General features: G+C 46.5%; 1 protein-coding gene across 2 annotated transcripts in view; it reads right to left on the bottom strand.

Annotated features, from left to right (window-relative positions):
* The window catches only part of MIS18A (MIS18 kinetochore protein A), a 189,924-nt gene extending 183,627 nt beyond the window's left edge, over positions 1-6,297 (bottom strand). The window contains exon 1 of one of the 2 annotated variants that reach the window (XM_085623120.1): positions 5,988-6,297. In XM_085623120.1, coding sequence (XP_085479246.1) covers positions 5,988-6,225 — 238 coding nt within the window. In that variant the 5' untranslated portion in view covers positions 6,226-6,297. The remainder of the gene's footprint in view (positions 1-5,987) is intronic. The other variant, XM_085623121.1, reaches the window with a different exon arrangement.
* Between the last annotated feature and the right edge of the window lie 7,508 nt (positions 6,298-13,805).

The raw sequence follows: 13,805 nt of genomic DNA, 5'->3' as shown, positions 1-13,805 counted from the left end.
TACTTGAGACAAAACTGTAATAAGGACATGGGATGTAACCTACTGTATCATCTTTAAGAAATTAGGCCTGGCGCTTTCCCCTACTATTTGTTTAGCGCTCATTTTAGTTATTCTATATACCAAGTAGCTACAATCAGGAACGGAGGGGAGACCCTCTCAGAGAAACAACAGCGTGAAGATGGATCACCAAGTGTGAATCGGGTTCAGGCATGGAGATTTATTTACCCGCTGTCCGGTGGAGCCAGTCTCTTGTCCTCCTCTTGCAGACAGGATAAATTGGCACTTCCCTGTAGGAGCTGCATCAGTATGTAAGCCTACTGCAAGTCTCCATGTCTGCACCTTCGGGCATGCGCAGAGAAGGGAATGCCTTTGCACCTGCCCAAACTGTAGCCTTAAGTCTGACAGCAGGGTTAAGCATACACTGCAGCCTTCAGCAGTGGCAAATAGCCACTGTACATTTTAGTATGTATTCCAGCCGCTCTCTAGTCAGCACGTAGCGCCTATGAGAAGTTCCAGGAATATTTAAAAATAAAAACGGTGTCATATGTGTGGACCGCCCCTTGGCTCATAACAAATTAAACTGTGTCGCCTTTATTATTGCTCCCCGTTATCACAGTGCCACTCGTCCATTTATGACATAGGAGCGCATTCGAACAGCTACCGACCCTTGTTCTAATATGGCCACAGAAAGGGGTACACAAGGCAGTTTTAGTGCGCAGATGCAACAGCAAGCCACGGGCTGGTGGGCTGTATCAAGAAGGGGTGATTGTGATCCATCATGGCGGACGTGGCATAGCCGCCAAACCTGTCCACAGCAGGAGAAGAGGCAGGGTCGGGAGGCGGTCACTGAGGCATCTAGAACGCCGTGTTTGGACCAGCAGTTAGCAGGACGAACACAGACCATCCTTGCGTTGAAGCACAGACCGGCGACCATAATAAGTAGGTCTGAACTACCCTGTTCAGCGAAATGCACGTGCGCAGTTCAGAGAGAACTTCGTGAAGCGCAGGCGCACAGCAGAGGAGAGCTGTCTCAATCTTCAGACAAGGCAAAGAAAGGACGGTCGCTTCCTGTGATTAAATCCCCTGCAGGGATCTGAACCCTGCGGTCCTGGGGCAGGTGAGAATGCTTCTGTCTGAGCTGTATGGCTGCTGCTGTCTTCTTGGTGTGCAAGAGGGCGCCTTCAGTCCTGGCATTTCAATGCTTGTCCTTTCACGTTCTTAGTGCACAGTAGGAGGGATTGTTTTCCCTTCTCTAGCATGACCTCCTTTTGTTGTCATATTTAGACTGTTGGTGCTTCTTAGCCTTAAGACCGGCAAGTCAGCCACGCAGAGAGAAGTACCTTGTGCATCGGTATTTATGTTTGTACTACAATCCGATTCAACCCTGAACTGATGGCCAGTGTATTTTGTTTACATTGGATATCGACTTTTTGAACAAGTGCTCGCAATGACGTTTCTCTTTTAGAGCCGTCCCAGTTGGACTGGCTCGCGAGCCGTCCCAGTTGGACTGACTCGCATGACTGGTTTCTTATCTTTATGGGGCCATGTGTTTGACCCCATAAAGATAAGGAAACCTTTTACGCTAGCAGTAAGTCGGGGCAGCCAGTCCAACTGGGACGGCTCTAAAAGCGAAAAGTGTACGTCACGAGACGCTCCTTTCCAATGGCTGGACACAGTTTAGCATAAACAGTGACGCCAGCCAATGGAAAGGAGGGGCGGGGCTTAAAGCCCACTAGAGAAATCTAACCAAAACTTTAAATCTCGCCAGCGAGACTGCGCATGTCTGCGCAGTCTTACGCCAGGCGAGACCTAATAAAGGGGCTTTCCTGATAATTAAAGCTAACATACAAAAAAATACATGTATTCATTAGGCTTGAAACCAAATGAGATTTGGTTTTGGGGGGGGAATGGTGTAACATGGCCAGCAGACTTACAAGTAGCAAAGTCAGGTATGTGGGGAAATGGATTATTATGTAAGGATCATGGAATGTGTGATAAATTCCACAGAAGGGAGTTTATGATATTCATGAGGAAACCCGCCATCTTACTACACTTTTTTTGTGAAAGTCTGCATTTTTTTGTCCTTCAGAGTAATTGAGTCCTATTGCTCACACCCCAGATGCAAGTACTCTGCCTAACCTGTACAGAATACGCTGCCACTTTGGTATGAATAAAAGAGCATTTATAGAGCGCACAGCTACTCAGAAAGAGTGTCCTGGCGCTGAAAATACTATCAGACCCACTGCTGCTCTACGGGGTGGGAGACCGGGAGTTAGTAACTGAAAAGTCAGGTTTAAAGCATTTTCGTGAAAGCCATTATGTCGTACACCTTCCTGAGCGTCAAAGGTAGGAGATTCCAGGCGCGGGGTCCCTGCAACCGAAAGGAGCGGCCGCGGTGTATCCTGGGGACTGATGCCAGATTCAGCGTGGAGGACCTCAGGGTATTTGGCAGCACATACTGCGTGACTCTCCTTCTGAGATACTCTGCCCCATTTCATTGAAGGGCTTTAAAGAAGAGTACCAATGCCTTAAAACTGATCCTTTTTTTTTCTATTTTTACAGAAAGCCAGTGTAAGTCCTTGAGGTGAGGCGAGATAGGAGTCCTGGGTTTGAGCAAAAGGACCGCTCTTGCGGCTGCATTCTGGACCACCTGTAGGCGGTTAAGCAAATATTCGGGGAGGCCTAGGTACAGGACGTTGACGTAGTCCAGTCTGGAAATTATTAATGCCTGGACTACGGTCTTCCTATGTTCATGAGGCAAGAGGGGGAGAAATTGTCTAAGCATCCTTAAAAACCCAAAACATGAGCCTGCAACAGACTGGACTTGTGATCTCATCGAGATGGTGCTGTCCATCATGATGCCCAGATTTTTGACAGTGCTTAGAGCGGAGGGAGGAGGTGACATATCCGATGGCCACCAGAGTTTCCACTCAGCCACGGGTGGGGAGCCAAAGAAGATGACCTCAGATTTCTCAGGATTACATTTTAATTGGTTCTTCCTCAACCATGAGAACACCTTTGAGAGACAATCTTTTCACCTACATAGTCAGCTCCCTTGTCGCAGGTAAACAGGAGCTGCGTGTCATCCGCGTAAGAGATCATTTTAGCGCCGCACGCTTCAGCCAGTGGAGGCAGGGGGGACATATATAGGTTGAAAAGAGTGGGGCTCAGTATCGAGCCCTGAGGAACTCCTACTTTCAGGCTGAGGGCCGTGAAGATGGGAGTGAGGGGGGGTCCAGACTTCCTGGCATCTATCCTCCAGGAAAACCACTTCAGAACGGTGCCACCTATACCACAGTTCTGTAGCCTGTTCAGGAGTCTAGAGTGCCGCACGGTATCAAAGGCCGCAGAGAGGTCTAATAAAATCAGAATGGCTAAGTGGAGCTATTCCTCCATCACCTTTTCTTTTCCTTACGAACACCTGGTATCTTCAACTCCACCCCCCCTCCCTTTCCTCTCTCCTCCTTAGGAACATACTTTGGTAAGGACGTCAGAGCAGATCATTTATTGTGCAAACTCAAACCAAGGACGTTGTAGAGAACCACTACACTTCCAATTAGGAAAAGCATGGGATAGCACATATTATATGGCACAGTTCACACTACCATCTTTAGGCATCTTTTGAGGAAGAGAAAAGAAACAACTAAGCAACAAGGAAAAAGACAGTAAAAGCAGAGTACAAGTCAAATTACATTTGGACTGCTGTGGAGAACTCCGACAGTTCCATGCGTTTCAGGTACTAATGCAAAAGAGTTTGCAGACAATGGGTTCATGGGGAGGTCTTAATGTGTTCATGTAAAACCATACTGGAACATAGCCCAATTAAAACATACCTAGGACGACATACTAAGCACTGATTTTGTAGCGGGCCATGCATGTGTTACTCACAGGGAAGGGAAGGGAAAGAAGGCTTAAAATGGATGGCTACCAGATCCTCTACAGAGAGGATTACCCCTTAACAAAAAATATGTCCTCTCAAATTCTCCTGTAATCCTCCGAGCTCTCACTTCCACATGCTTAAAGTTGCAATCACTTATCTTCAAATTCACTCACATACCAACAAAATATTAAATGAATTAAATAAAATGTGTCCGCAGTCTAATAACTTTCCTGTTATAGATCCCAAAAGTAAACAAAGACAAAAACCTTGAACCACGATTATACCTGTCTGGGCCACAGAATCTGGAACAATCTCCCTGAAGCTCTCAGTACAAACCAATCCCTACTGTCATACAGAAGAAAATGTAAAGACTTGCTAATTTAAAACCTAGCAATACGCCTATAATTATCACTTTTTGCCCTCTTGTCACATGATCACCTACTTCTTTGGCTCCCTTGGCATATGCTTTCTGTCAATTTATTTCAGCTGCTTTTCCTATAAATGAGTTCAAATTCACGTGTTCCGCTGTCCACATTTCTAGGATGGCACTATATAAATAGTCAGTTGCCTCCTTTTCTTCACATCCCATAATTCCAACAAACCGGTCGAGAGCCAGTAACTTAAAAAGCTAATATGTCACACAGCTTCAAAAAACACACACACACAAAAAATGATCCAGTGTCAAACTTTTTTTGTCTCATACATTGATCCCTTTATGTTATGCACTAGCTCAAACAAAACCTGGGGATATGAAGAAACCTATTTTGTTTTTGCGGATCCTCACCCACATATTTCTATATAGCATTCTTCATCACAGAGTTCTCGCCCGGTAAATGCATTTGTGTACCGGAGAGGCTCAATCCCACTTTCCGGGGTGGGGGGGCATTTTGGTATTCCTAGAGAATGTGTGGAAGGTACCCAGGAAATTGGGAAAAGTAAAAATGCCTCTGGGTGGCCACTATCTCAGGCAAGATTACAGATGAGCACCCATGGCACAGATTAAAAACATAAGGGTGGATATTACAAGAGAGTTGGGGGTTGATTAGGATGTCGGTCGTAAAGCCTCCGACCGCAGGCTTTACGACCGACATCCACGATTGAAAGTCCGACTGCCTTTTTTTTTTTTTTTTAACAAAGAAGGCAGTAGGAGTTTAAACCGGACGGTCATTTTGGCTGGCTCAAGAAGCCTAGCCAGTTGGAAACCGGCACATAATCCCTTACGTACGGCGTTTCCACTGTAGGGATTATGAGATTGGTTTCCGATAGGCTTTCCATGTCGGGCTTCGAGACATGGAAAGCCTGTCGGAAAGAGACTTTGGGGGACCGATAGCAGGGACCACTTTCCTCTGTGGCTTCCGGTTCTGGGCAGGGGGGACACCCATGGTGCCCCCCTGTAAACTGCTGCACCGTTCACATGGTGCATGGATTTACACAAAGCCCAATTTCTGTACGGGAGATTGTCCTGCGGGTGGAAACCGGGACAAAATGGGAGTTTGCATAATACAGTGTGCAGAACCGCTACCTATGGTTGGCTATGCCACACCAACACTGTGTCTGCCGGACATGGTAATAGGGCCCTTAATGCTTATTTCATCCAAGGATCCACATGCTTTAACTCATATTTAATACCTAAACAGGTCAGTCAGCTTTCTTCAAGACCTACCATGTCCCCAACGCTGTATTTAAATTTCCCACGTGAACTTCACAGTGACCATTCAATGCACTCATACAGTACCATGTATATCCGTTGTATTTGCGTATTTCCTCCGTTTGGAAATCTCTCTTAAGGGCTTTGACTTGGTCCCATGAGAGATTCACCTTAAGCGATTGTATTCTGTTCCATCAATAGGAACAGATCTACATGTAGTTCCCTTCAGAGCTAGGTATTACTGTGCCAATATGTACTTTTAGACTAAAATTTATTATTTTTGCTTTTATCAATTTTTTTAATGTTGGTGCTGTTGTAAAGAGCAAACAGTAAAGCCTAAACTGGCCTAAAGAAAGACTGTTATCGACAGTAGTATTCGCACCCAACAGGTCAGGCATCAGGTGTTTGTACACACCGGTCTTGGAACCTTCGATAATAGACAAGTCATCTTAGACCTACCTTTTAGCATCACGGTTTGGTCCCCCACGTCACTCTCCATCCAGCCGGCGGAGTCCCCCAGGACGCGCTTGCAGGCGCTGCAGAGGAAGACCAGAGGTAGCTGTTCGGGAGAGGTCAGGCTACTCTTGTCGGTCACCTTACTCGTGTCAGTGGATTCCAAGGCCAGACTAGGGTTGTCCCCATTGCAGACAAGAACTAACCGAGAAGAGTCTCCCGCCGTCTTGTTCAAACCCGCCATAATTTTTCCGGCCGCTAAGAGTACGGGGTACGGGATGGAAGACTCTCAACATGTACTCACGTTGATTACTGGCTCAGTGTAAGCGTGGCGGCCATCTTGGAGTGTAGTATCCTTCCATTAAAACGAAGTGGACGGTGGTGCGCACGGTTACTTGACACTGCTATCAAAGTTATTTTGTTATATTTTTAATTGCTGTAAATCTCCTTGTTGCCTCTTTCTCTTATTAGTGTATTGCCTCTCTCATAAAGTGCATTCCTATAACAATGTTTATCCCTTCACCTTCCAATGGGGTAATTTATGGCTGTCATTGGATAACATGAGAAATATATGAACTACTTCCAAGTTAACAAAGGCTTCTTACAGTATCTCGACATGCGTATGTGTTCTAAATGTAATGTTATACTTGCGGTGTTTTTGTATACATTTTGAAATTGCTACAAGTTAACCCTTTTCTTACATGATTTTTATTTTTTTGCATATTTATATAGCCCGAACTTGACCTGAAGGTATTGGAGCGCTTTACATGAGCACAGTATTTACATTACACATTCAGGCACGGGGAGGTTAAGTGATTTGCCCAGAATCACAGGATGTGGACGAGACCTCGAGGCTCGAACCCTGGTTTCCTACACCAAAGTCGGCAGTTTAAGCCTACAACCACATCCTCTCCCCTTGTGACGCGACTCCAGCTCGTACCCTGGTTTCCTGCACCAAAGTCGGCAGTTTAAGCCAACAACCACATCCTCTCCCGCTTGTGACGCGACTCCAGCAATGCGCCACCCGTACGCCACAAGATGCGTCACGCATCTTCCCCTCCTTGCACCATGGTGCGCCGCATTGTAAATGCGACGCATCTGTGGTGGCGCAAGGGGGGGGGGTTACGTGACGCATCTGTTCTGGAGCATCCCTGCTGATTTGCAGAGATGCGCCAGAAGTTGTAAATCTGCCCCTTAACGTCTATCCCACGACCAGGGCTTTAAGTGGGCTGGGTCTCACCAGTGCTGAGCATCTATTGGACAAGTTACGGCATGACCTCATGCCAGTTGAGCGTTGTAGGGAAAGGGAAATCCCTTAAAGAGAGTCATTTTCTCTCTGGATTTCCCTTCTCTTTTTGAAACTCAGGAGCAGCAACATTGTCGTGGTGTCACCAAGGCTGTAAGTGAAAGCTTTTTCAATATTATATAGAAGTCATAGTTGCTGCTTATTTATCTTTTGCAACTAACAACCAGTGGCAAAGCCAATAGTCCTGGCTTGTTGTAGGTATGATGTTACTTGTATTATATATCTGCATGCAATGACAGAAACAGCAAAATACAAGTCGGGCGGCACACTAGCTAAGCACAGATTTTTAGCTTACGCGTTTTAAGCCACGCCCCTAATTACATTGGCCACGCCCCTTTGAGAGACCCCCCCCCCCCTGTTTTTTTCATCCCACTTAAAGCCCTGCCCATGACGACGTCTCTCTTTAATGTTTACTATTGTTCAGGAGGCTGAAATTAGCTTCTTATTATCAATGTTGTGAACCGGGATGCACAGGACTCCGGATATTCAAACTTCACTAGCCTCTTAACCACTTTCCTATTAAGCCTTCCCCCTCTCTCTGTGGTGCTCATCATGTTTTTTTTTAGGTCGAGCCTAGCACAGGGCGCATCCGGGGAATCACTCCAGACTTCCCCGAAACTTTTCCGTGTGGTTTTTCAACTTTCACACATTCTATTGGCCTTTGTATGTGGATTTCAAAAATGAAAGCACGCAATTGGCCAAAGGCGGGTGCATGTCCCACCTTTTCTCTAAATTTTCACTCCTAGCTGTCGGGAGCAAGCAGCGGCGCGCAGGCTGCCAGCTGCATTCCTCCCTTGTGGATCATGTTACAAATTAAGCATAGCACGGTCGCTTTTGCGGCCATGCATGCTTGTCTTCCACACTTGTCTGTGGTTCTTTTTCATGCTCACTCCTTTATTTGTTTCTCGCACTTTTTGTTACGCTATCTCCCAGTGGTTTATTTGATTGCAAGCACGTTATTTAATTCAAAGTCGTCGTCTAAAAAGGCAGCGCACGCCTGCAAGGCAGGCATAGTCATGTCAGCTTGGCAGACCGCAGCACTTGCGAAGCATTACCGGTGTGTATACCATGGACACTATGCTTCAAATTCCGGAGCATTACCGGTGTGTATACCATGGCACACTATGCTTCCACTTCCGGAGCATTACCGGTGCGTATACCATGGCACACTAGTCTTTTACTGCCGGAGCATTACCCATGTGTATACCATGGACACGACGCTTCCACTTCCGGAGCATTACCGGTGTGTATACCATGGCACACTAGGCTTCCTCTTCCGGAGCATTACCAGTGTGTATACCATGGACACGACGCTTCCACTTCCGGAGCATTACCAGTGTGTATACCATGGCACACTAGGCTTTTACTTCTGGAGCATTACCCGTGTGTATACCATGGAACACTACGCTTCCACTTACGGAGCATTACCCCTGTGTATACCATGGCACACTAGGCTTCCACTTCCGGAGCATTACCGGTGTGTATATCATGGCACCCTACGCTTCTACTTTTGGAGCATTACCGGTGTGTATACCACGGCTATTACGCTTCCACTTCCGGAACATTACCAGTGTGTTTACCATGGCACACCACATTTCCATTTTTGGAGCATTACCGTTGTGTTTATCATGGCACATTACGTTTCCACTTCCGGAGCATTACCGGTGTGTTTACCATGGCACACTATGCTTCTGAAGCATTACCGGTGTGCATACCATAGCCCACTACGCTTCCATTTCCGATTACTGGAAATGCTCCACTTCCATTTACACTTACACTTACTTACATTAGTGTGTTTACCATGGCACACTACGCTTCCAGTTCCAGAGCATTACCGTTGTGTATACCATGGCATACTACGCTTCCACTTCCGGAGCATTACCGGTGTGAATACCATGGACGCTATGCTTCCAATTCCGGAGCATTACCAGTGTATTCCATGGTACACTAGACTTATAATTCCGGAGTACTACCAGTGTGTGTACCATGGCACACTACACTTTCACTTCTAGAGCATTACCGGTGTGTATACCACGGCACACTATGCTTCAACTTTTGGAGCATTACCGGTGTGTTTACCATGGCACACTGTGCTTCCACTTCCGGAGCATTACCGGTTTATACCATGGCGCACTAGGCTTTTACTTCCGTAGTATTACCGGTGTGCTTACCATGGCACACTACGCTTCCACTTCAGGAGCATTACCGGTGTGTATACCATGGCACACTACGCTTCTACTTTTGGAGCATTACCGGTGTGTTTACCATAGCACACTACGCTTCCACTTCCGATTACTAAAAAATCCTCACTTTCAGAGCATTACCGGTGTGTTTACCATGGCACACTACGCTTCCAGTTCCGCAGCATTACCGGTGTGTATACCATGGACACTATGCTTCCAATTCCGGAGCATTACCGGTGTATACCATGGTACAATAGGCTTTTACTTCATGAGTATTACCGGTGTATACCATGGCACACTACGCTTACACTTCCAGAGCATTACTGGTGTGTATACCATGGACACTACGCTTCCACTTACGGCGCATTACTGGTGTGTATACCATGGCACACTAGGCATTTACCTCCTGAGCATTACCCGTGTGTATACCATGGCACATTATGCTTCCACTTTCGGAACATTACCGGTGTGTACACCATGGCACACTACGCTTCCACTTCCTAGGCATTACCGGTGTGTATACCATGGACACTATGCTTCCAATTCCAGAGCATTACCGGTGAATACCATGGTACACCCGGTAATACTTCCGTAGTATTACCGGTGTATATACCATGGCACACTATGCTTCCACTTCTGGAGCATTACCGGTGTGTATACCATGGCACACTATGCGTCCACTTCTGGAGCATTACCGGTGTGTATACCATGGCACACTACGCTTCCACTTCTGGAGCATTACCGGTATGTATACCATGACCTCTATACTTCCAATTCCGGAGCATTACCAGTGTGTACCATGGTACACTAGGCTTTTACTTCCAGAGTATTACCAGTGTGTATACCATGGCACACTACGCTTCTACTTTTGGAGCATTACCGGTGTGTTTACCATAGCACACTACGCTTCCACTTCCGATTACTAAAAAATCCTCACTTTCAGAGCATTACCGGTGTGTTTACCATGGCACACTACGCTTCCAGTTCCGCAGCATTACCGGTGTGTATACCATGGACACTATGCTTCCAATTCCGGAGCATTACCGGTGTATACCATGGTACAATAGGCTTTTACTTCATGAGTATTACCGGTGTATACCATGGCACACTACGCTTACACTTCCAGAGCATTACTGGTGTGTATACCATGGACACTACGCTTCCACTTACGGCGCATTACTGGTGTGTATACCATGGCACACTAGGCATTTACCTCCTGAGCATTACCCGTGTGTATACCATGGCACATTATGCTTCCACTTTCGGAACATTACCGGTGTGTACACCATGGCACACTACGCTTCCACTTCCTAGGCATTACCGGTGTGTATACCATGGACACTATGCTTCCAATTCCAGAGCATTACCGGTGAATACCATGGTACACCCGGTAATACTTCCGTAGTATTACCGGTGTATATACCATGGCACACTATGCTTCCACTTCTGGAGCATTACCGGTGTGTATACCATGGCACACTATGCGTCCACTTCTGGAGCATTACCGGTGTGTATACCATGGCACACTACGCTTCCACTTCTGGAGCATTACCGGTATGTATACCATGACCTCTATACTTCCAATTCCGGAGCATTACCAGTGTGTACCATGGTACACTAGGCTTTTACTTCCAGAGTATTACCAGTGTGTATACCATGGCACACTATGCTTCACTTCTGGAGCATTACCGGTGTGTACACCATGGACACTATGCTTCTACTTCTGGAGCATTACCGGTGTGTATACCATGGCACACTACGCTTCCACTTCCGGAGCATTACCGGTATGTATACCATGACCTCTATACTTTCAATTCCAGAGCATTACCGGTGTATACCATGGTACACTAGGCTTTTACTTATAGAGTATTACCACTGTGTATACCATGGCACACTATGCTTCACTTCTGGAGCATTACCGGTGTGTACACCATGGACACTGTGCTTCCGATTCCGGAGCATTACCGGTGTGTATTTTTCCCTTGGCACACTACGCTTCCACTACCGGAGCATTACCGGTGTGTATACCATGGACACTACGCTTCCACTTCAGGAACATTACCACTGTGTATACCATGGCACACTAAGCTTTTACTTCTGGAGCATTACCCGTCTGTATACTGTAGCACACTACGCTTCCACTTTCTGCAGCATTACCGTTGTGTATATCATGGCACCCTACGCTTCTACTTTTGGAGCATTACAGGTGTGTATACCATGGCCATTACGCTTCCACTTCTGGAACATTACCGGTGTGTTTACTGTGGCACACTACATTTCCATTTCTGGAGCATTACCGTTGTGTTTATCATGGCATATTACAGTTCCTCTTCCGGAGCATTACCGGTGTGTTTACCATGGCACACTATGCTTCTGAAGCATTACCGGTGTGCATACCCATAGCACACTACGCTTCCACTTCCGATTACTGGAAATGCTCCACTTGCAGAGCATTATCGGTGTGTTTACCATGGCACACTACGCTTCCAGTTCCGGAGCTTTACCGGTGTACATACCATGGCATACTACGCTTCCACTTCCGAAGCATTACTGGTGTGTATACCATGGACACTATGCTTCCGATTCCAGAGCATTACCAGTGTATACCATGGTACACTAGACTTTTAATTCCGGGGTACTACCGGTGTGTATACCATGGTACACTACACTTCCTCTTCTGGAGCATTACCGGTGTGTTTACCATGGCACACTACGCTTCCACTTCCAGAGCATTACCGGTTTATACCATGGCACACTAGGCTTTTACTTCCTGAGTATTAGCAGTGTGTATACCATGGTACACTAGGATTTTACTTCCAGAGTATTATCGGTGTTTTTACCATGGCACACTAGGCTTCTACTTCTAGAGCATTACCGGTGTGTTTACCATAGCACACTATTCTTCCACTTCCAAATACTAAAAAGGCCTCCCTTCCAGAGCATTACTGGTGTGTTTACCATGGCACACTACGCTTTCAGTTCCGGAGCATTACCGGTGTTTATATCATGGACACTATGCTTCCAATTCCGGAGCATTACCGGAGTATACCATGGTACACTAGGAGTTTTACCGGTGTGTATACCATGGCACACTATGCTTCAACTTCTGGAACATTACCGGTGTGTATACCATGGACACTGTGCTTCCAAATCCGGAGCATTACCGGTGTGTATACCAAGGCACACTGCGCTTCCACTTCCGAAGCATTACCGGTGCGTATACCATGGCACACTAGGCTTTTACTGCCGGAGCAATACCCATGTGTATACCATGGACACGACACTTCCACTTCCGGAGCATTACCGGTGTGTATACCATGGCACACTACGCTTCCACTTCCGGAGCATTACCGGTGTGTATACCATGGATACTATGCTTCCACTTCCGAAGCATTACCACTCTGTATACCATGGCACACTAGGCTTTACTGCCGGAGCAATACCCATGTGTATACCATGGACACGACGCTTCCACTTCCGGAGCATTACCTGTGTGTATACCTTGGCACACTACGCTTCTACTTTTGGAGCATTACCGGTGTGTTTACCATATCACACTACGCCTCCACTTCCAATTACTAAAAATGCCTCACTTCCGGAACATTATCGGTGTGTTTACCATGGCACACTACTCTTCCAGTTCTGGAGCCTTACTGGTGTGTATACCATGGACACTATCCTTCCAATTCCACAGCATTACCGGTGTATACCATGGTACAATAGGCTTTTACTTCCTGAGTATTACCGGTGTGTATACCATGGCACACTACACGTCCACTTCCGGAGCATTACCAGTGTGTATACCATGGACACTACGCTTCCACTTCCGGAGCATTACCGGTGTGTATACCATGGCACACTATACATTTACTTCCGGAGCATGACCCGTGTATATACCATGGCACACCATGCTTCCACTTCTGGAGCATTACCGGTGTGTATACCATGGCACACTACGCTTATACTTTTGGAGCATTACCGGTGTGTTAACCATGGCACACTACGCTTCCACTTCCGGAGCATTACTGGTGTATACCATGGCACACTGGGCTTTATCATCTTCCGGAGTATTACCGGTGTATTTACTATGGCACACTATGCTTCCAAAGCATTATCGGTGTGCATACCATAGCACACTACGCATCCACTTCCGATTACTGAAAATGCTCCACTTCCGGAGCATTACCGGTGTGTTTACCATGGCACACTATGCTTCCAGTTCCAGAGCATTACCGGTGTATACCATGGCACACTACGCTTCCACTTCTGAAACATTATCGGTGTGTATACCATGGACACTATGCTTCCACTTCCGAAACATTACCATTGTGTATA

The sequence above is a fragment of the Triturus cristatus genome, chromosome 8, assembly GCF_964204655.1.
Source record: "Triturus cristatus chromosome 8, aTriCri1.1, whole genome shotgun sequence".
Classification (NCBI taxonomy): domain Eukaryota; kingdom Metazoa; phylum Chordata; class Amphibia; order Caudata; family Salamandridae; genus Triturus; species Triturus cristatus.
Note: the sequence above shows the minus strand (reverse complement) of the source record. Positions and strands in the feature narration are given on the sequence as shown.